This window comes from Cebus imitator, unplaced genomic scaffold (assembly GCF_001604975.1).
Source record: "Cebus imitator isolate Cc_AM_T3 unplaced genomic scaffold, Cebus_imitator-1.0 Scaffold485, whole genome shotgun sequence".
Classification (NCBI taxonomy): domain Eukaryota; kingdom Metazoa; phylum Chordata; class Mammalia; order Primates; family Cebidae; genus Cebus; species Cebus imitator.
In genome coordinates, this window is record NW_016107800.1 from 963487 (window position 1) to 985441 (window position 21955).

At 41.9% G+C, this 21955-nt stretch overlaps 1 protein-coding gene across 1 annotated transcript in view; it reads right to left on the reverse strand.

Moving 5' to 3' along the window:
- The window catches only part of HACD3 (3-hydroxyacyl-CoA dehydratase 3), a 42273-nt gene that overhangs the window by 13260 nt on the left and 7058 nt on the right, over positions 1 to 21955 (reverse strand). Inside the window, exons 2-5 of the mRNA XM_017513017.2 lie at positions 7667 to 7709; positions 5281 to 5354; positions 3404 to 3568; positions 1593 to 1644 (exon numbers count right to left, since the gene is read on the reverse strand). Coding sequence (XP_017368506.1) covers positions 1593 to 1644; positions 3404 to 3568; positions 5281 to 5354; positions 7667 to 7709 — 334 coding nt within the window. The remainder of the gene's footprint in view (positions 1 to 1592; positions 1645 to 3403; positions 3569 to 5280; positions 5355 to 7666; positions 7710 to 21955) is intronic.

The window sequence follows — 21955 nt, forward strand, 5'->3', positions numbered from 1 at the left end:
GGTAGCCTTATCCTAAGACTCCAAAAAATGTCAGGTTTCTAGCAACATTTAGCTAATTAAAAGGTTTTCCTTCAAAACTAAAAAAATTATACTTTCCCACCATAAAGAACTTCCTTGATCAGAAAACTTTATGAATTTTGATAAAACAGTTAAAGCTTTACCTAACCAAAAAAATCCATATATTAGAATTTTTATCTATTTCTGAAGTTTATCCCTTTAAAACACCAAAAAATTAAATCTCAAAGTGGCTTTTTTATGTTGTTATTTTTTGCCTCCGCTGATCCTCTCCCCTCCTCAGCTTTTCTAAAAGAATATTCCCGCCGGGCGCAGTGGCTCACGCCTGTAATCCCAGCACTTTGGGAGGCCGAGGTGGGTGGATCACGAGGTCAAGAGATCAAGACCATCCTGGTCAACACGGTGAAACCCCGTCTCTACTAAAAATACAAAAAATTACCTGGGCATGGTGGCGCACGCCTGTAATCCCAGCTACTCAGGAGGCTGAGGCAGGAGAATTGCCTGAACCCAGGAGGCGGAGGCTGCGGTGAGCCGAGATCGCGCCATTGCACTCCAGCCTGGGTAACAAGAGCAAAACTCCATCTCAAAAAAAAAAGAATATTCCCCTAAGGTAGTGGCTATTCAAATCTTTTTAAATCCCTTCTCAAAAGAAACCTTATTCAGGACACCAGCACGTAAAACACAAAAGAATGCTGCTCTGACTGAGGTAGACCTGTTTGTGTGATCTACTCCTCCAAAGCATCTCTGAGAACCCCCTGGGGTACCATGGAAGACAGTTTGAAAACTGCTCCAAAACTTTCCCCTCCCTTATTTATGGCATGCTACATGAGTGCCATTAAAATATGAAAAAGTTCAACTTAGAACAAATGAGGAGCACTTATTTCATTCTGCTTTTCAGAGGTAGTTTTACATAGACCTGCAGTCTTCCTACTAGAACGTAAGCCCCGTTGAGTACAGGTGCTACATGGGTCCCTCTGGCTCTTCATCAAGGGCCCAGCACAATGCTTGCCATGCAACATGACTTTAACAGATAGCTGCTGAATTTAACATAACTGTATCACCCAGAAGATCACACACTTACAGAGCTTCCTGCTTAAGTGGTTAGATGGAAATAGGAATTGATTTGTTAAAGACTAACGAACAGCAGGACTACACAGGATACTCTCCATCTCTGAGGATGACAATCACACTCATGTATCATACAGCCTTTGGGATCTCAGCTGGGAGAAAAACACCAGGCTGAAGGAGTGTAGCCTTGGACCCATGCAATCATTTCCACAGGTCTCTGCAGGATTTGGTTGCCATCTGCCATGAGGCCAGTCCAGGAGTTCTTTCATTCTGCGACACTAGCCTTGGTGTACTCATGATATAACACCCAAAACGGAAAGGAAACATTAAAGGTAAGGCTTCTGATGTGGGTGTGCAGACCTTAAGCACTCGACCTAAAGGGTCTCTCACAAACTCACCCACACAGCTCACCGGGATGAATCATTAGCTCTCCTGACATCACAATTATCCATACTTCCAAAACTAGCACAAGCTAACTGGTAACTGCTATTGCAGCAGAGGCAACTTACTTTCAGGAGAGCCTTCGCTTTCGAGTCTGAGTTTATTCAGGCGCTCTTCTTCCTAGAATTTGGACAAAAGTTTTCCAAGAACACAAGTTAGAATTCCCAGACGCTTGTCAAAGTCCATATGCTGGTTGAGTAATCTTACTCCCTCAAAGCCACCTCCTCCAGCTGGGGTCAGTGCATTACTGGGAAAAATATCCTAGGTCATAGGACCAAACGCCTAAGTCCTCCTTCCTAAGCAGCATCAGCATCACAGGATGCCTGTCCGTTGTTCACAAAATTAACCCAATCAGCTGGCTTCCACACTGACAAGTGACCTTAGAATCTTAAAGCTGGAAAGGACATCCAGATCTGTCACAGTTAGAGAAATAAAACAGAAATTTAAGGCAGGAAGTAGACTGCTATTTTATTTTTCTAGATTTTTACTGTAAGTTTTCCAGAAGCTAAGATCATGTCTCCAACATCAGTATGAACTCATGTTTAGCTTAACAGAGATACAGATGGATCCATAAAGAAATATTTGTGGGTGGATGTGTATGCATGGGAAATATATGCAAACATGTATTTCCTTGTTCTGTTAGTGAAGAGAACCTAAAAGCAATGGCAACTTGGTAACAATAAGCATGCCTGGCACCCAGATCTTGGTTTCCAACACCATTCTACAGTAAGAAGAACAGGGTTCCCTGAAGAAATGGCTGTTCTATGGCTGGAGCAGACATACATACAAGATAAGCCTGGAGCAGCTTATAGTGCCAGAAAGTACGGAAGTGCTGAAACAAACAAAACAGTCCTGTAACGATGGAGCTTTCTCAAAAAGACACAAAAGCCAAAAATGGGCAGGATGAGGACATAGCCAAAGGCCAGTTAGTGGCCAAAGCTGGAAGAATTGAACAACAAAATAAATACTAGATTATAACTCAAAGTATAAAGTAAATATCCATGTACCCACATGATATAAATAAATTATTGAATAAATGAGTAAATGGGAGACAACAGGCATGCAGAATTATTCTCCTATGCAGAATTCCAAATTATATAGATACTCCATCTAAAGGAGAGGAAGCACAACTCCCCATTCCTTAAATGTAGGCTACACATACTGACTTCCTTTCAAGGAGTGACAAGAGGAAAATAACCTTACAGTGGAAAAACCTGACAAATACCACCTCAAGCCAGCTGACCTGTGGTTAATATCAACAGTGATGTGTCATGTTGATAGCATGTACTCTTCATACAATGTGATTAGAATGGCACTTTACCTCTGCGGTCTTCTCCTCAATATCTATCACCTTAGTCTAGTTGTAAGAAAAACATCAGATTTCAACTGAGGGACAGTCTGTAAAATACACAGCCAATACTTCTTGAAAATCATGTCACCAGGTCTTTAAATGAATTTGTTTTTTTTTTTTTTTTGAGACGGAGTTTCGCTCTTGTTACCCAGGCTGGAGTGCAATGGCGCAATCTCGCTCACCGCAACCTCCGCCTCCTGGGTTCAGGCAATTCTCCTGCCTCAGCCTCCTGAGTAGCTGGGACTACAGACACGCGCCACCATGCCCAGCTAATTTTTTGTATTTTTAGTAGAGACGGGGTTTCACCATGTTGACCAGGATGGTCTCGATCTGTTGACCTCGTGATCCACCCGCCTCGGCCTCCCAAAGTGCTGGGATTACAGGCTTGAGCCACTGCGCCCGGCCTTTAAATGAATTTGTAACTCTGTCACTATTCTTTCAGACCCTCAGAGGTTTCTCAAGTAGCCTGAATAACATGGGTTCCCCATGATTTGTCTTCAATGGCTAGATCCTAGCATCCTTACTAACCTTAGCTCTGAGCTCCATTTCCGCATCAGATTCATCCAGCCAACGATCAAAGTCAGGGGCCAAAAACAGTGGTCGTTTCTCCTGCTTGGTGAGTCTCTCCCACCACTGACTCACTTTCTTCTGTACCGTAATGTTTACCTGCCTCTGGGTCAGTTTGTAAATAGGCTAGGAGAGAAAGTGAAAATGTGAGAATGCCCTCTTCCAGGCCCTGAAGCAGCACCATGCCAGGGGCACTGTACAGAGAAGCTGCAGGCTATGCAGCTTCTAGTCCATGGCCTGTTAGGAACCAGGTCGCACAGCAGGAGGTGAGCGGTGGGCAAGTGAGTGAAACTTCATCTGTATTTACACTTGCTCCCCATCATTTGCATTACCACCTGGGCCCTGCCTCCTGTCAGATCAGCGTTGGCATTGGATTCACATAGGAGCACAAACTCTATTGTGAACTGTGCATGCTAAGAATCTAGGTTGTGCACTCCTCATGAGAGTCTAATGCCCGATGATCTGTCACTGTCTCCCATTACCCCCAGAAGGGACTGTCTAGTTGCAGGAAAACAAGCTCAGGACTCCCACTGATTCTACATGATGGTGAGTTGTATAATTATTTCACTGTATATTACAATGTAATAATAACAGAAATAAAGTACACAATACATGTAATACATTTGAACCCCCCTGAAACCATCCCCACCCCACCATCTGTGGAAAAAATGCCTTCCACAAAACCAGTCTCTGGTACCAAAAAGGTTGGGGACTGCTGAGCTAGACCAAGGGCTGGCATTGAGAACTCTTAAGAACATAATGTCCTCTGATTCCCCCCAGTGAATGACACAGGAGGATATCAGGGTAAGAAAGGCAGATAGTCCCTGGTTAGCCTGGAGAGAACTAGCATGAACCTCCTGCCACAGCCATATCATGCAAGGCACTATGTCCAATCACCCTCAGCTTATAAATTTTCCTCCCATGAAAATGACTGTCCTGGCTTACCAGACCCTTGTTTTAGAAACACCTGCATCACGGTCAGAACTGTATTGGATCAGTTACAGCTTTTTTCACAGGGGTCATTATGGGGAGTCTTCCCAGCTAAATTCATTCTTATAGGCCATTCCAGCTCATTGTTTGCTACATGGCCTCTCCCTTGTCTCCAAAGGAAGCCCCATGACAGATTCTCTGCCCACTATACCACTGCTTACTATTAATGCTTTCTCAAAACAACTGAGCACCCGGGCAGGGAAATCCAGAAGCTCAAGCCTCCAGAGCTAAGTATAATTCCAGAAATGGAAACACCCCATCTATTGGATTCTCTCCCTGCTTTTGAGAGAAGCTTCTTCAGGCTCTGAGGGAAGGGAAGCTTCGATTATATTTGCAGCATTCTTTCTGGAGACCAGCTGCCTTCACCCTTTCTGATTTCTACTTTTCTCACCTGCACCTGTGGCAAACTCACATGAAAGTGACCCCTGGCAAAATCACATGAAAGTAAACCCCTGGTGGGGGCTTCAACCACCCTAAGTAACTCTGCTCTCAACAGGTGCCATACTCCTCTGCCATCACTAAAACCAGGGAATATCAGAGCTGGAAGGAACCCTGGGGATCACTTAGTCCAGACCTTCATTTAACACACGAGAAAACTGGAACTCGAAGAAGTGAAGAGACTTGTTGAAGATCACACCACTAATAAATGGCAGGGCCCAGATTCAACTCGGGGTCTCTGACTTCCCCATTCCTCTGCAGCTAAAACCTGGGCTCTGTTCCAAATAAGAGAATTCTATTATTCCCCTTTGGTTTTTATCTTCTCTCCACAAACCCTGATCCCCATTTCACTAAACTACTGGTATTCATTTCCTAAAATGGGAAGGGAAGTGAGAAAAGAAAGAACATACCTCTGGCTTCACAAGTTCTAAGAACTCCAGGTGAAATTCATAGACATTGTCTCCTTTGGCACCATGTCCTTGAGCTATACAGAGAGAAAAACATGGGTTATTGCAAGCTAGAGCAGAGCAAGGCCATTCAAAAACCAGCTTGGTGCAGTTCTTTCCTAAGTATGCAAATATTACACTTGAGTGTAGCCAAAAGGCTGAGAAGCAATGTGGTCTGCAAATGTCAATGGGTCCTGTTAAAATGTGTGGGGGCTTGTGAGCAGAGCTCCTCAACGGCCAGATAGGCCAAATCTTTGACAAAAGTTTATCTCCATATGTTCTCTGATGCCAGTTTCGGAGTATTTACCCAATCTTCCAGTGTGAGCCTGACGATAGCCCACACAAATAACAGGCAGGAAAAAGAATAGGGAAAGCAATGCCAGAGAGGCCACACAGACACAAAGTTAACTTTCACAATTACTTTGGCTCAAAATCTAGAGCAGAGAAAAACTGGTGGGTGTAGCATCTTGACTGCAGCTAAGGAAAGTTGAAGGGTACATGGAAATGCTGGATTGTCTCAGGCAGCTCTGAATCTAAAACCTCCCAACCAGGGGGAAAGAATGAAGGGAGAGGCTGACTCCTTTAGCACATCCCAAATGGAACAAGGAAGAAGAAATACAATCTTTTTCAGCTTATGAAGGACAGGTGGAACCAGGAGGGAACTACGAGTTGGCCAATGCCCCATCCCTATGCCTTGACATGGCTCCTTTCCCCTGTTCAAGCTGGTGCCATGCCTGCGTGCCAGTGACTGCTGGACCTCCCTTCCACACTCCTCTCTGATTCATTTACCATTTGGTTCCCTTCTGGGACTCTCTTCCCTTACCTGATCATATGTAGTCTAATAACCTGCCTAATATTCACTACAGGTCGCAATTATACTCTCAATAAATTCCTTAAGGTAGGACAGTACGTAAGGTCTAAGTGGCAAGATATGCTTTCATCACTCTAAATTTCACGTAAATGTACATAAGTCCCGAAAAACTGGAGCTGAGTGATGACTACTCTCATCTTGAAAAGCAGATACAAAAGCCAGGCTGTACTTTCAAGCAAGTATATTACAGTAGATAGAATTTCACATAAAGCAGAAACTCTTCATGCTCCAATAATCCCAGGAACTGGAACAGAGAGACAGCAGAGAGAATCCTGCCCCACTGGGTGACAGTGAATGCAGACCCCACCCTGTCCAGTAAAGTAGTAAATCTGCTGATGGACTGCGTAGAAGCGAGATGGAGGCGGATTCACAGAATCAGAGACTGTCAGAGCTGAAAAGGCCTAAGGCATCATCTCGAGTGTAGTGTTTCTCAAACTGGCCTGCAAGTCTAGCATCAGGGAGCCACAAGGTCTCATCAAGAAAATTTCTTAGGAATGGTGAGAAGTGATGTAATCAATAATTATTATTTTTAAAAATGTTTTTAAAGAAAAATTTTAAAAAAAAAAGCTGGGTACAGTAGTTCACACCTGTAATCCCAGCACTTTGAGATGCCAAGGCAGGTGGATCACTTGAGGTCAGGAATTTGAGACTAGCCTGGAAAACATGGCGAAACCCCGTCTCTACTAAAAATACAAAAATTTAGCCAGGCGTGGTGGCAAGCACCTGTAATTCCCGGTACTCAAGAAGCTGAGGCACGAGAATCATTTGAACCTGGGAAGTGGAGATTGCAGTGAGCCAGGATCACGCCACTGTACTCCAGCCTGGGCAACAGAGCAAGACTCAATCTCGAAATAAATAAATAAAATTTCTATTTTTTTGTTTTCATAATAATCTTAAAAAAAAAAAAAAAAAAGCAGCATATTCTGGATCATCTAGATGGCCACTTCATAATCAAGTACTGCCATGCATTCAGTGGCTGTATGTGTGTCTGTGTTGACAGCGGCAGTGGAGCCAAATATCACTTACAGTGACCATATTTAATTTTTCACGGGTCTATGAGCCCTTGAGAGTCCTGTGGAAACATTCTCAGGTGTCCATTGGTCCTCGAGTTTGAGAAACACCGATGAAAATCCAACATCTTCATTGTATAGGTCCACAGAGTCAATAACTTGTCCAAGAAGTGGCAGAATTAGAGCTAGAAGACAGGTCTCCTGATATCTACCCAGGCCCAGGATTCCTTTTTTTTTTTTCTTCACCATATCTATGCCTCTCCATGGGGGAAACAGGATTTTAAACCAATGATTTGGCTTTTCTAATCATGTACCTCAAAACAATTTAGCTTACCTCATGAGTATTAGAGGAATGAATATCAACAAAAAAGTGAATAAAACAAATAGATTTTTTTTTTAAAAAAAGGGAAACCACCACCACACCTCTTTAACTGTGTATAGAGATGGGAGCATTTGCTGGGGTACTGACCTTTGAAATGCAGCACATTTTCAGTGATGCTGATGGCAGGGTTCTGTGAAAAGAGACCAAGAATGCAAGAAGGCATTTTAATGAAGAGGAAAAAATGAGATTAAACCAGGGGCTTCCTCCCCTCATCCTTCTCCCATGAGGAGTCAACCTCCTACTCTGTGCCTCCCCCAGAAATATATTCACATCTGTGTAGGCTTCCTCTACATCTCTCTGTGCCTATCTAAGATTGCAGACTCCTGCGAGAAGGACCCTAACCTGCTCTAACTGTCCAAACAATCAAGTACTGAATCAGTCGATTCTGAAAATGGCCAATCATGCAAGGTGCTATGTGAGATATGACAGGGGAATACACAGATCTCCAGTGGGACAGATGAGGCACTTTTTGTGAGAAGGCATCAGTTATCAAGAAACATATGGTCAGGATTGAAAGGGTGGTTAAAGGCAGTAGGTGTTAGCAGAGGTGAGAGAGACAGCACAGTGGGAATAGAGTGGTGGGGAAACGCTCCACCAAAGGTGAGACGTGTACTGCAACCTGGACGATAAATTAATTCCAGCAGGTAGAGGAATGGGCAGAGGATTGCAGGTGGTGAATGAAAATGAAACACGCTGTGCCTGTGGTTCTAACTCAGCTCAGGCTCCAGACTCTCTTGGTCCACAAAGGAAACAAGACTCAGAAGAGGTCAAAATTCTCCAACTGCTCATTGATTCCCAGAAGTTGCTACATACCTTCAATTTGGCAGCATAATTTAAAGTGAAACTACTTAACACTTTTTTCAGTGGATGAGAAACAACCACCTCCCACTTCCAGCTCACTGTTAGTAAGCGAGAGGCAGCTCTTCTCAGTGTCATGGAGTTTGTTTTTCTCTTCCTGCAGGCTTAGCTTTCTGGGCTCCTCAGCTACAGCAGTCATCTGACCACAAACTCATGAGACTCCAAGCCAGAACCACCTAACAGAGCCCCTCCTGAAGTCCTAACCCACAGAAACTGTGAGAGATAATAAATGATTATTGTTGCTTTAAGCATTTGTTATGTTGCAACAGATAACAAATAATTATTAACTGCAATTACTTCTTTAAATGCTTGGTAGAACTTCCAGGTGAAGCCAGTTAGACCTGCAAATTTCCCTGTGGGAAGATTTCAGACTATTTATTTAATGGTGACTGGGCTATCCTTTTCTATCTCTTTTATAGAAACTATCTTTATTTCTTGAAATTTGTCCATTTTATCTGATATGAACTTGTTTAATACTTTCTTTCTTTTTTTAAAAAAAAAAAAAAGTCACCCAGGCTGCAGTGCAGTGGCTCAGTTTCGGTTCACTGCAACCTCCACCTTCCGGGTTCAAGTGGTTCTCCTGATTCAGCCTTTCGAGTAGCTGGGATTACAGGCGTGCGCCACCATGCCTGGCTAATTTTTATATTTTTAGTAGACACAGGGTTTTGTCATGTTGGCCAGACTGGTCTCCAACTCCTTACCTCGGGTGATCCACCCACCTCAGCCTCCCACATTGCTGGGATTACAGGCATGAGCCACCGTGCCTGGCCCCCAATTTCGTTTCTATCTCGTTAACTTTTCAATGTTAAGGCATTTTTATTCGACACTTTCAGTTATTTTTAACAGAAAGCTCGATCTACACAACCTAGCCCATCTCTTACTAGAAAAGGAACTGTGCCTTTGCTTATGAAAAGAGGAGTGTGTAGCCAGACATGGTGCCATGCACCTATAGTTCCAGTACTCGGGAGGTTGACGTGGGAAGATCACTTGAACCCAGGGGTTTGAATGCAGCTAGGGGAACATAGCAAGTAGCCAGACCCTGTCTCTAATTCTCTTAAAAAATAAAAAGAGAAAGAGAGTGGCTCGGCACGGTGGCTCATGCCTGTGACCCCAACACTTCAGGAGGCCTAAACAGGGAGATCGCTTGAGCCGAGGAGTTCAAGATCAGCCTGGGCAACATAGACCCCGTCTCTACAAAAAATAAAAAAATTAGCCAGGTGTAGTGGTGCATGCCTCTGGTACCAACTACTTGGGAGGCTAAGCTGGGAGGATCACTTGGGCCCAGGAGGTCAAAGCTGCAGTGAGCTGTTACTGCATCACTGCATTCCAGCCTGGGTGACAGAGTAAGACCCTATCTCAAAAAAAGAAGTCAAAAAGGAAAAGAGAATAGGAAAACTTTCAAATCCACAGCAACTGTCATCTTTTTTTTTTTTTTTTTTTGAGACAGAATCTCCCTGGGTCACCCAGGCTGGAGTGCAGTGGTGCAATCTCAGCTCACTGCATCCTCTACCTCCCAGGCTCAAGGATTGTTCCACTTCACTCTCTCAAGTAGCTGGGACTATAGATCCACATCACCATGCCTGGCTAATATATTTTTTAAATTTTTTGGAGAGACAATCTCCTTATGTTGCCCAGGCTGGTCCCGAACTCCTGGGCTCAAGCAATCCTCCACCTTAGCCTACGAAACTGCTGGGATTACTGGCATGAGCCACCGTGCCAAGTCATTATTTAAAAAATAACAATAAAAGCACTTATATCACAGGTCTGTTATAACGATTGAATTATCATAGCATACACAGAGCCTGGCAACTAGTAAGAATTCATATTGCAGTTGCTTTTCTTCCTCTGACTAAAGTGTCCATCTAAATTTCCATGCCTGTTGAACACTACTTCTCTTTCAAAGTTCAGGTCAAATGTTAATTCCTCTTCCCTCCTTCTCACCCCTAACATCAGAATCAACAGCTTCCTTCCTACTTTGTATTCACCTTTACTATAATACTTATCACACTGTTCCATCATCACTGGGATTGTTTAACTGCCCCTCTTGACCTGAGTTCTTTGATGGCAGGGACTGGGTCTTATTCATCTCTATATACCTAATGCCTCAATAACTATTTAGTGAACTAAAATCAATTCATCTCATCTTCAGAATCTCTGGGGAACTACAGAGAGTTCACAAGAAACTATCTACTATCTAACCCTTTAGACAAGAGTTTTCTTTCTCATTCAAATCATTAGTATTTATCTTTGCATTTATGTCATTAGTATGTGTACAGAAAAGTTAATACAGCAGGCCTGAGGCTGCAGTCTTTAAAAGGACCTGCTTCCAAGATCAGCCTTTGGCTGGCATCTAGAAGCTCGGCTTTCCTCCATCCCCTAAAAGGGTGGTTCAATGTACCTAAACTGTGCCTACAAACAATGTCATTTATGGTGAATATCAACTTTCCTTCTAGGAGTCTGGAATTTTGGTACATGCTAGGCAGAGGTTACCTAAGTAACAAGTCCCCAGTAAAAATAATGGGTACTCAATCACTGATGGGCTTCCCTGGGCAGAAATGTTATACATAAGTCACTGCATTTTTCGTTGCTGGTGGAGCATGCTCAAGTATACCCCCTCACGGAAGAGTGATAAAGAGGCTTATATGTGAATTTCTCCAGACTCCACTTGTGCTTTTTTTCCACTGATCCTGTCCTGTATTCTTCAACTGTAACAAACCTTAGTCATAAGTACAATTATATACTAAGTCCCATGAATGAATCCTTCTAGCAAATCACTGAGCACACTGGTGGGTGCTGGGAACCCCCAAAACTGTGTGTATTTTTATGTGATCCTTTTCACCCCAATGTTTTATTTTGAAAACTTTTAAATCTACAAAAAAAAAAATGGAAAAAGCCAGGTGCAGTGGCTCGTGGCTAAAATCCTAACACTATGGGAGGCCGAGGCAGGCAGATCATGAGGTCAGGAGATCGAGACCATCCTGGCTAACACGGTGAAACGCTGACTCTACTAAAAATACAAAAAATTAGCTGGGCATAGTGGCATGTGCCTGTAGTCTCAGCTCCTTGGGAGGCTGAGGCAGAAGAATTGCTTGAACCCGGGAGGCAGAGGTTGCAGTGAGCCAAGATCGCACCACTGCATTCCAGACAGTGACAGACTGAGACTCCATCTCAAAAAAAAAAATTGAAAAAAATTGAAAAAAATTGAAAAAAATGGGCCAGGCGTGGTGGCTTACACCTGCAATCCCAACACTTTGGAAGGCCAAAGCAGGCAGATCACTTGACACCAGGAGTTTGGGGCCAGCCTGAACTCTAGCCTGGGCAACAGAGCAAGACCCTGTCTCAAGTAAAAAAGAAAAAAAAATAGTATAATGAAAACTCACATGCCTTTTACCAATTGATTGCTAAATGTCATATTTAGTTTTTTTTAGGGTAGGGATAGCCTCCATTTCTACAAAATATAATGAAAGCTCCCCAACATTTGCTTTTCATATGCACCCTTTTTTGTGAATTATTTCAAAATGAGCTGCAGGCATCATACTTCACCTCCAAATATTTCCTCTCCTAAGAAATTATATTATCTTGCATAATTACCGACACTTTCTAATACCTAAGAACAATAACTCCATTTTCTCTAATAAGAAATCCACATAAACAATTGTCTTCAAGACGTTCAATTGTTTTCATTATTTATTGTAATGCAAGAAACCACTCCAAAATTTGACTTAAAACAACTATTTTATTATCTTACATGATTCTACAAGTTGACTGGGCTCAGCTATATAATTCCATTCCACATAATGTTGGCTGTCATGTGGGAATTCACCTAAAACTGCTGACCAGAATAACTATATGTGGCCACTCCGTGTGGCTTGGGTCTTCACAGCAGGGCTGCTCCGTTCTGAGGGAGCATCTCAAGAGGAAGTGCTCCCAGAGAGAGGAGGAAGCTGGCAGTCCTCTTACAAAGAGTAAGCCTGGAACTGGTCACGGCATCATTCTCCAGCCTTCTGTTCACTAAGCTGCCACAGGGCCTGCCCAGATTCAGGGAAAGAGGAAATGAACTGCGAGTTTTGACAGCGCTCTTAAAGCGGCTATCCTGAAGCCACTACATTTATACTTTTTAAAAAAAATCCAGGATCCAGTCCAGGTTCCTATATTCCTCTTGATTGTCATGCCTATTTTTATTTAATATTACACTTTTATTTATTTATTAACCCATGCTAGTTGTCTTGTAAAATGTATCATATTCTGGATTTGTCTGCCCATTCCTTCATATTAACCATTTTTGACAAAAATATTTCATATTTATGGCATCATTATGTTAGATGGTGACAATAAATTTGATCATTAAATTGAGAAGGTGACTGCCAGAACTTTCTACTGTAGTGTTTCCTTTGGTAATCAGGAAGTTATCTAATAATGTAGTTTGCCATTCCCTCACAACTCTCTTTCATCCAATCGTACAGTCAACCATTGTTAATCCTTACCTGAGGCATTTTCACACTGGAGGTTACAAAATTATAATTTTCTTTCTTTTTTTCTTTTGACGGAGTTTTGCTCTTTTTGCCCAGGCCAGAGTGCAATGACGTGATCTCTGCTCACTGCAACCTCTGCCTTCCAGGTTCAAGCAATTCTCCTGCCTCAGCCTCTCAAGTAGCTATGATTACAGGAATGTGCCACCACGCTCAGCTAATTTAGTATTTTTAGTAGAGACGGGATTTATCCATGTTGGTCAGGTTGGTCTCGAACTCCCGACCTCAGGTGATCCACCTGCCTCGGCCTCCCAAAGTGCTGGGATTACAGGTATGAGCCACCACGCCCGGCAAAATTATAATTTTCTAATTCAGTCATTCCTTTTTTATTTTCTAGTTGGCATTCTTCTGTAAAAAAGAGTTTTCTCTTTTTCTCTTCTCTCCCTCTTTTTTTAATTGAAATTTTAATTGAGATAATTGTAGATTCACATGCAGCTCCAAGAAATAAATATATACACCTACTGTTTACCCACAAAAATTAAAAAATTTTAAAAAGAAATACTACTAAGAGATTTCTGTATACTGCCTAGTTTCCCTCAATGGTAGCATTTTACAAAACTATAGCATAATATCAAAATCAGGATACTGACATTGACACAATCTACCTATCTTATTCAGATTTCCCAGTTTTACTTGCATTTGCTTGCAGGTATGTGTGTGTGCATCTGTGTTTTTTTACACAATTTGATCACATGCATAGGTTCATCTACCTACTGTCACAGTCAAGATACTGAACAGCTCTAGATCCCTTGCGGTGCCTTTGCAAAAACCTCCAGCCCCTCCTCCCGCCTGCACCCTCTCTGGTCTATATTTCTTGTTGACTATCACTATGGACTCACAGGTTTTCTTTTGTGATCCACTCAGCCATATTCCATGGCCATTATTACTCTTCTTGATGTTCAAATTGTCGCAAACTTGGCTAGTAGAAATCCCTTCAAACAAGCTCCTGTATTATGCTGACATGACTGTGTATCCTTGAGGATACTTTGTTCTTTCTCTGGCACAGATTTGGAATAACTGGCCATTTCTTCAAGGAGACATAGTTTTTTTGGTTGGAAATGGTAATTTAGAAGACATAATCTAAGCACACCGAGGTACAGTCAATGTTCATCATACAGTGGGCTAGCTAGGAATTTAAAAAACGATATCATCATAGTGAAGTTTCTAATTCAAGCTATTACAAGGCTTCTCCTTACCTTGTTATTTAACATTTATATCTCTTATAGTGAAAATATTCCTAATAACATTAATATGTTTATATATTTGTTTTATTCCAAAAAAGTTTCAGAATTAGAATATCAATTTTTTTTTAACTAACAATAAACCTATTAATTACTTGCAGATGTTTCCTTGTGGAAAATAAGAAAACAAGACAAAATTTGTATTCAATTTAAAAGAAAAGGAAAGGGAAAAAACCCTTCTAAATGTAACATTTAATTGCACTTCTTTTTGTCCTTGGAATATAATCCACTAAAGGCGGGGAGGGTTGCTTTTTAAAAAGGACATTATCTACTAAAGAACCAGGGTACTGTGTTCAAATGTTATTTGTATTAATCAATTTATCTGTATGATTTTGTCATCAATTTGATATACAGTTAGTTGCTTTTGATTCTATTTAATTTCAAGATTTGCTATTTTATTCTTTTTTAATACAATTTTATCTTTGAATATGTTAAAACATTCCCATTGTTCAAAAGTCAAACTTTGTAAAATGATTTCCTCAAAAATCTTGCTCCCAAACCCATCCTCCTCTACCACATTCCTACTCCCCACCTACCGGTAACCATTTCATTCATTTCTGGTTTATCTATTCTCTGTATATATGTGTGTGTGTTGCAAAAATTAGCAAATATATTCAGATATTCTTATTTTCATCCAAGCACAGAGAGTTATGCCTGAAATCCCAGCACTTTGGGAGACCAAGGCGAGTAGATGCTTGAGCTCAGGAGTTCAAAACCAGGCTGGGCAACACAGTGAAACCCTGTCTCTACAAAAGGTACAAAAATCAGCCTGGCATGGTGGCACGTGCCTGTAGTTCCAGCTACTTGGGAGACTAAGGTTAAGAGGATGGCTTGGGCCCAGGAAGTCAAAGCTGCAGTGAGCCAGGATCATGCCACTGTACTTCAGCCTGGGTGATGGAGTGACATCCTGTCTCAAACTAACATCTAAAACAGATATTCTTATTTTCCTTTCTTTCTATACAAAAAGTAGCATACAATATACATTCTTATACATCTTGCTTTTTTTTTCATCTAAATAAATCCTTATCAGTTCATAAACATCTTACTCTTTCTTGTTATAGCTGTATAATACTCAATTGAGTGTTTGTATCAGTTTGTATTATCTTCTAATTCCCCATTTTGGGGACATAAACAATTTCAAAGAATACCAACCAACTTCAGGTTACTAGGAGACCATGGTAAAATGAAACAAAACAAGATCATTGCATAAATTTGTCTAATAACAGGTCACTATGCCATCTACAAAATACCCAATCATAGAACTGTCCCTGCTTTCTGGCCACATCCAATCTATAGCAGACCCTACTTCCTTAGATGCCCCCGCCATCACCCAACGAAAGCCCAAACCCTATAAAACAAGTTCTTTTTTGTACCCTCTTACTGAGATACCACGTTTCCCTATGATGTGTGTTCTCCCTCACTGGAACAAGCAATAAACTCACCTTGTTTAACTATGAGGTGTGTTTTGGTGATCTTTGGCTGAACAGCATTAACAGTTTAAATAAACTCTCAAAGAGGTCTTTCAATAAACAAAAACTCAAAGTAGTAAGAAAGCTTGTATCATAGTATAATCAGCAGCATTTTCTCCCTCATTATCATGATGGGAAAAAATAAAAATAAAATAGTGGTGCATTTTGCAATCAAGTCAAAGATATCATAAAATTCTATTTTCACCCAGACTACTGCCCTGAACTCTGTATCTGTGTAGTTATGTTACTACTTCACATTTTCACATGGAAATTGTTTAAAACAAACCTCTCAAACTCATACGTCCAAAAGGGGAATCTTGATTTTGGCCCCTAAACCTCTTCTCCAGTCTTAATCATTTCAGTAAAACTGTACTGTCATCTACTCTGTGCTTAAGCTGAAATCTTAAGACTAGTCATTGGCCGGGCGTGGTGGCTCATGCCTGTAATCCAAGCACTTTGGAGGCCAAGGCGGGCGGATCACCTGAGGTCGGGAGTTCAAGACCAGCCTGACTAACACGGTGAAACCCCGTCTTATAAAAAATAAAATAAAATTTAAAAAATACTAGTCATTAATTCTTTTCTCTTTCTCTCCAACAAGTCCATCAAGGCCTGAAGGTTCTTGCCAAATACATCTCAAATGTGTCCGCGGCTCTCCACCTCCACATCCCTAGACTGAGCCGCCTCATCTCTCACCCATACTACTACAACAGCCTCCCTAAATGGTTTTCTAGATTTCACTTTTGCCCCTTTATAATTCATATAGTAGCCAGAATAATCTTTTTTGAAACACAAATCCTACAAAGTCACTTCTCCACTTAAAACTCTTTAATAGTTTCCCATTGCTCTTACAATAAAACCCAAGCTCCTTACCATGGCAACAAGGCTCTCCATGACCTACATTTTGCAAACCCTTCTATCCCCATCTCCCTCTAACTTATTCCTCACTGCACTCCAAGCATACTAATATCCTTTCTGCTCCTAGAACCCCACTAAGCCTTTGCTTGCCTTTAAGTCTGTGGACTTGTTAGAATGTTCTTTTCCCAGCTTTCTGCACAATTCGTTTTATCTTTCAAGTTTCACCTAGCTAGAATATCATCTCTCCAATGAAGCCTTCCCTGACCACTCTATTTAAAACAGCCTCTACTGATTATTCTCTATTTTATCGCTCTCTTTATTTCCCTCAGAGAACTTAATCTAGGTAATTATTTATTAACATATCTATTGTCTGTCTCCCTCAATCTGAAGGTAGTGCCTTTATATGTATTGCTCACTAATGAACACCTAGTACTTAGCACTGTGCCTGGACCATTGTGAGTGGTCAATAGGTACCAGATTATTTAACTTACTGCTTTATAAGTACTTTTGTGCTGTGGTAATAAATAGCTTAGACTTATTGATTTCTATTATGAAATATTTCAAGCAATCAGACAAACAGAAAATAATAGCAAACACCACTATACCTAACATCCATTAGCATTTTGCTTTATTTGCCTCCATTTAAAAAATAAATAAATAAAACAGATACAGATACATTATACAATTATTCGATCCCAAAGCCCTCTCTCCCTCAAACACACCGATCTTCACAGGTAACCACTATTCTAGGATTGGAGTTTGTCATTTCTACTGTATTTCTTTATTCACTTACAACATGTTAGGCATTCACAACAATACACAGAATGATTTTACATGTCACATAAATAATTTCATTTTGCCTATATCATTCTTCAACTTGCTTTTTATTTGATATTGTATTTCTAAGCTTCAATTCTAAAAAGATGGTTCTGTTTCATTCACTGTAGCTGTTGTACAGTATGCCATTGTATAAATATACCACAATTTCTCCACTTTCCAGCTGACAAAAATTGAGGCTGTTTTCAATTCTTTGCTGCAATGAACATTCTACCTCCACCTGCATATGTATAAGAGCTTCTCTAAAAAGCAAACCTTCCAAGTCATGAAGACATACGTCTTCAGCTTGACAAGATAGTACCAAACTGTTCTCCAAATCAGTTGTACCAATTAGAACTTCCACCAACTGCATAAAAATTGTCTGGTCGGGCCGGGCGCGGTGGCTCAAGCCTGTAATCCCAGCACTTTGGGAGGCCGAGGCGGGTGAATCACGAGGTCAAGAGATCGAGACCATCCTGGTCAACATGGTGAAACCCCGTCTCTACTAAAAATACAAAAAATCAGCTGGGCATGGTGGCGCGTGCCTGTAATCCCAGCTACTCAGGAGGCTGAGGCAGGAGAATTGCCTGAACCCAGGAGGCGGAGGTTGCGGTGAGCCGAGATCGCGCCATTGCACTCCAGCCTGGGTAACATGAGTGAAACTCCGTCTCAAAAAAAAAAAAAAAAAAAAATTGTCTGGTCGGGCACCGTGGCTCACGCCTATAATCCCAACACTTTGGGAGGCCCAGGCAGGCAAATTACTTGAGGTCAGGCATTCGAGACCAGCCTGGCCAACATGGTGAAACCCCGCCTCTACTAAAAATACAAAAATTAGCTGGGCGTGGTGGCAGGCGCCTGTAGACCCAGCTATTTGGGAGGCTGAGGCAGGAGAATCACTTGAGCGTGGGAGGCGGAGGTTGCAGTGAGCTAAGATCACGCCACTGCACTCCAGTCTGGATGACAGAGGGAGACTCCATCCCCCCACCAAAAAAAAGTCCTATCACTGAACATTCTCAAAAATTGGTCATGTCAGACTTTTTCATTTTTCCCAATCTAATGTGAGAAACAGTATCCTATCATTGTAATGTACAGGCATACCTTGGAGCTACTGCAGGTTCTGTTCCAGAACACCACAAAAAAGCTAATACCACGATAAAGTGAGTCACACAAATTTTTTCATTTCCTAGTACATATAAATGTTATGTTTACATTATACTGTAGTCTATTGAGTATGCAATATTATTCTAAAAAACAGTATACATACCTTAACTTTAAAATATTTCATTGCTAAAAAATGCTAATGATCATGTGAGCTTTCAGAGAGTTGGAATCCTTTTGCTGATGGCAATTCCTGCCTCGATGTTGATGGCTGTGGATGGGCTGATCCAGGTGGTGACTGCTGAAGGCTGGGGTGGCTGTGGCAATTTTTTTTTTTTGAGACAGAGTCTCGCTCTGTCACCCAGGCTGAAGTGTAATGGCACGATCTTGGCTCACTGCAACCTCTGCCTCCCAGGTTCAAGTGATTCTCCTGCCTCAGCCTCCTGAGTAGCTGGGACTACAGGCACGTGCCACCAAGCCTGGCTAATTTATATATATACATATACATATATATACATATATATATTTTAAAGTAGAGACAGCGTTTCACTGTGTTAGCCAAGATATTCTCGATCTCCTGACCTTGTGATCCACCTGCCTCGGCCTCCTAAAGTGCTGGGATTAAAGGCATAAGCCACCACGCCTGGTCGCAATTTCCTAAAGGAGGACAATAATGAAGTCTGTCTCACTGATTTGAGTCTTCCTTTCCTGAAAGATTTCTTTGCAGCATACAATGCTGTTTGATACTGTTTTACCCAGAGCAGAGCTTCCTTTAAAATCAGAGTATCCTCTCAACCCCTGCCACGCTTTATAACTGAGTTTATAAAGAAATAGTATAAATCCTTTGTTGTCAGTTCAACAGCGTTCACGGCATCTCTATCAGAAATACATTCCATCTCAGGAAACCACTTACTTTGCTCATCCATAAGAAGCAACTCCCTTCAAGTTTGATCACGAGATTGCAGCAATTCAGTCACACCTTCAGGTTCCACTTCTAAGTCCAGTTCTCTTGCTATTTCCACCATACTTGCAGTTACTACCTCTACTGAAGTCTTGAATCCCTCAAAATCATCCTTGAAGGTTGGATTTCACTTCTTCCAAAATCCTGTTCATTTTTATATTTTGACCTCTTCCTATGAATTACAAATGTTCTTAATGATCTCTGGAATGGTGAATCCTTTCCAGAAGGTTTTCAATTGACTTTGCCCAGATCCATCACAGGAATCACTACCTAAGACAGTTTTACCCTTTCAAAAAAGTATTTTCTAAATAAGACTGAAAAATTACTCCTTGATCCATGAGCTGCAGAAGGAATGTTATGTTAGCAGGCATGAAAACAACATTAATTTCCTCAATATTTCCATCAGCACTCTTGGGTGACTCGGTGCACTGCCAATGAGCAGTAATATTTTGAAAGGAATATATATTTTTTTTCTGAGCAGTTGGTCTCAACAGTGGGCTTAAAATATTCAATAAACCATTCTGTAAACAAATGTGCTGTCATCCAGGAGTCGTTTCCCCTTTGCAGAGCATAGGCAAAGTAGATTTAGCATAATTCTTTTTTTTTTTTTTTTTTTGAGACAATCTTACTCTGTTGCCCAGGCTGGAGTGCAGTGGTGCAATCTCGGCTCACTGCAACCTCTGCCTCCCAAATTCAAGCGATTCTTCTGCCTCAGCCTCCCAAGTAGCTGGGATTACAGGCGCCCGCCACCACACCCAGCTAATTTTTTATATTTTTTAGTAGAGATGAGGTTTCGCCATGTTGGCCAGGCTGGTCTTAAACCGCTGATCTCAGGTAATCCGCCTGCCTCAGCCTCCCAAAGTGCTGGGATTAGAGGCGTGAGCTACCATGCCTGGCCGATTTAGCATAATTCTTAAGGGCCCTAGGATTTTCGGAATGGTAAAGGAGCACTGGTTTCAACTTCAAGCCACCAGCTGCATTAGCCCCTAACAAGAGAGTCAGCCTGCCCTTTGACGCTTTGAGCTCGGGCGCTGACATCTCCTCTCTAACTATGAAAGTCCTACATGGCATCCTCTTCCAATAGAAGGCTGTTTTGCCTGCACTGAAGATCTGTTGCTGAGCACAGCCTTCATCAAGGATCTCAGCTAGATCTTCTGGATACCTTGCTGCAGCGTCTACATCAGCACTTGCAGCTTTACTTTGCACTTTGATCTTAGGGAGCCTCTTCTTGAGCCTCACGCATCAACTTCCACTAGCTTCAGATTTCTCTTCTGCAGCTTCCTCACCTCTCAGCCTTCACAGAATTGGACTGGGGCCTTGTTCTGGATTAGGCTTTGGCCTAAGATAATGTTGTGGCTGATTTATATTCTCTCCAGACCACTCAAACTTTCTCCGTATCAGCAATATGGCTATTCTGGTTTCTTATCATTTGTGTATTCACTGGAGTCGCACTTTTAATTTTCTTCAAGAACTTTTTCTTTGCATTCAGACTTGGCTGTTTTGGTGCAAAGGCCCAGCTTTCAGCCTGTCTCAGTTTTGACATGCCTTCCTCACTAAGCTTAATGACTTCTATCTAGCTTTTGATTTAAAGTGAGACAGGTGCAACTCTTCACTTTAATACTTAGAAGCCATTGTAGGGTTTTTTGCTTTGTTTTGTCTTTGAGACAGTCTTACTTCACCACCCAGGCTGGAGTGCAGCGGCCAATCTCAGCTCACTGCAACCTCAGCCTCCTGGGTTCAAGCGATTCTCTTGCCTCAGCCTCCTGAGTAGTTGGGATTACTGGCATCCACCACCACATCTGGCTAATTTTTGTGGGTTTTTTTAGTAGAGATGGGGTTTCACCATGTTGGCCAGGCTGCTCTCCTGACCTCAAGTGATCCACCCGCCATGGCCTCCCAAAGTGCTGGAAATACAGGAGTGAGCCATCACCCCTGACCCCATTGTAAGGTTATTAACTGGCCTAATTTCAATATTGTTGTGTCTTAGAGGATAGCGAGGCCCAAGAAGAGGAAGAGAGATGGAGGAATGGCCAGGGAGAGCAGTCAGAACGCACACATGTATCAATTAAGTTCACCATCTTATCTAGGTGCATTTCATTTTGCCACAAAACAATCACAATATTGGCAGGCACAGTGGCTCATGCCTATAATCTCAGCACTTTGGGAGGCCGAGGTGGGCAGATCACTTGAGCTTAGGAGCTCAGGACCAGCCTGGACAACATGGCAAAACTTCGTCTCTACAAAAAATACAAAAACTAGCTGGGCACAGTGGCACAGGCCTGTAGTCCCAGATACTCAGGAAGCTGAGGTGGAAGGACCACTTGAGACTGAAAGGTGGAGGTTGCAACGGGCCAAGATCATAACACTGCACTCCAGCCTGGGTGACAGAGTAAGACCCTGTCTCAAAAATAAATAAACAATAAAAAACAAACAATCACAATAGTAGCATCAAGGCTAGGCACAGCGGCTAAAGCCTGTAATCTCAGGGATCTGGGAGGCCAAGCCAAAAGGATTGGTTGAGCCCAGGAGTTCAAGACTAGCCTGGCCGA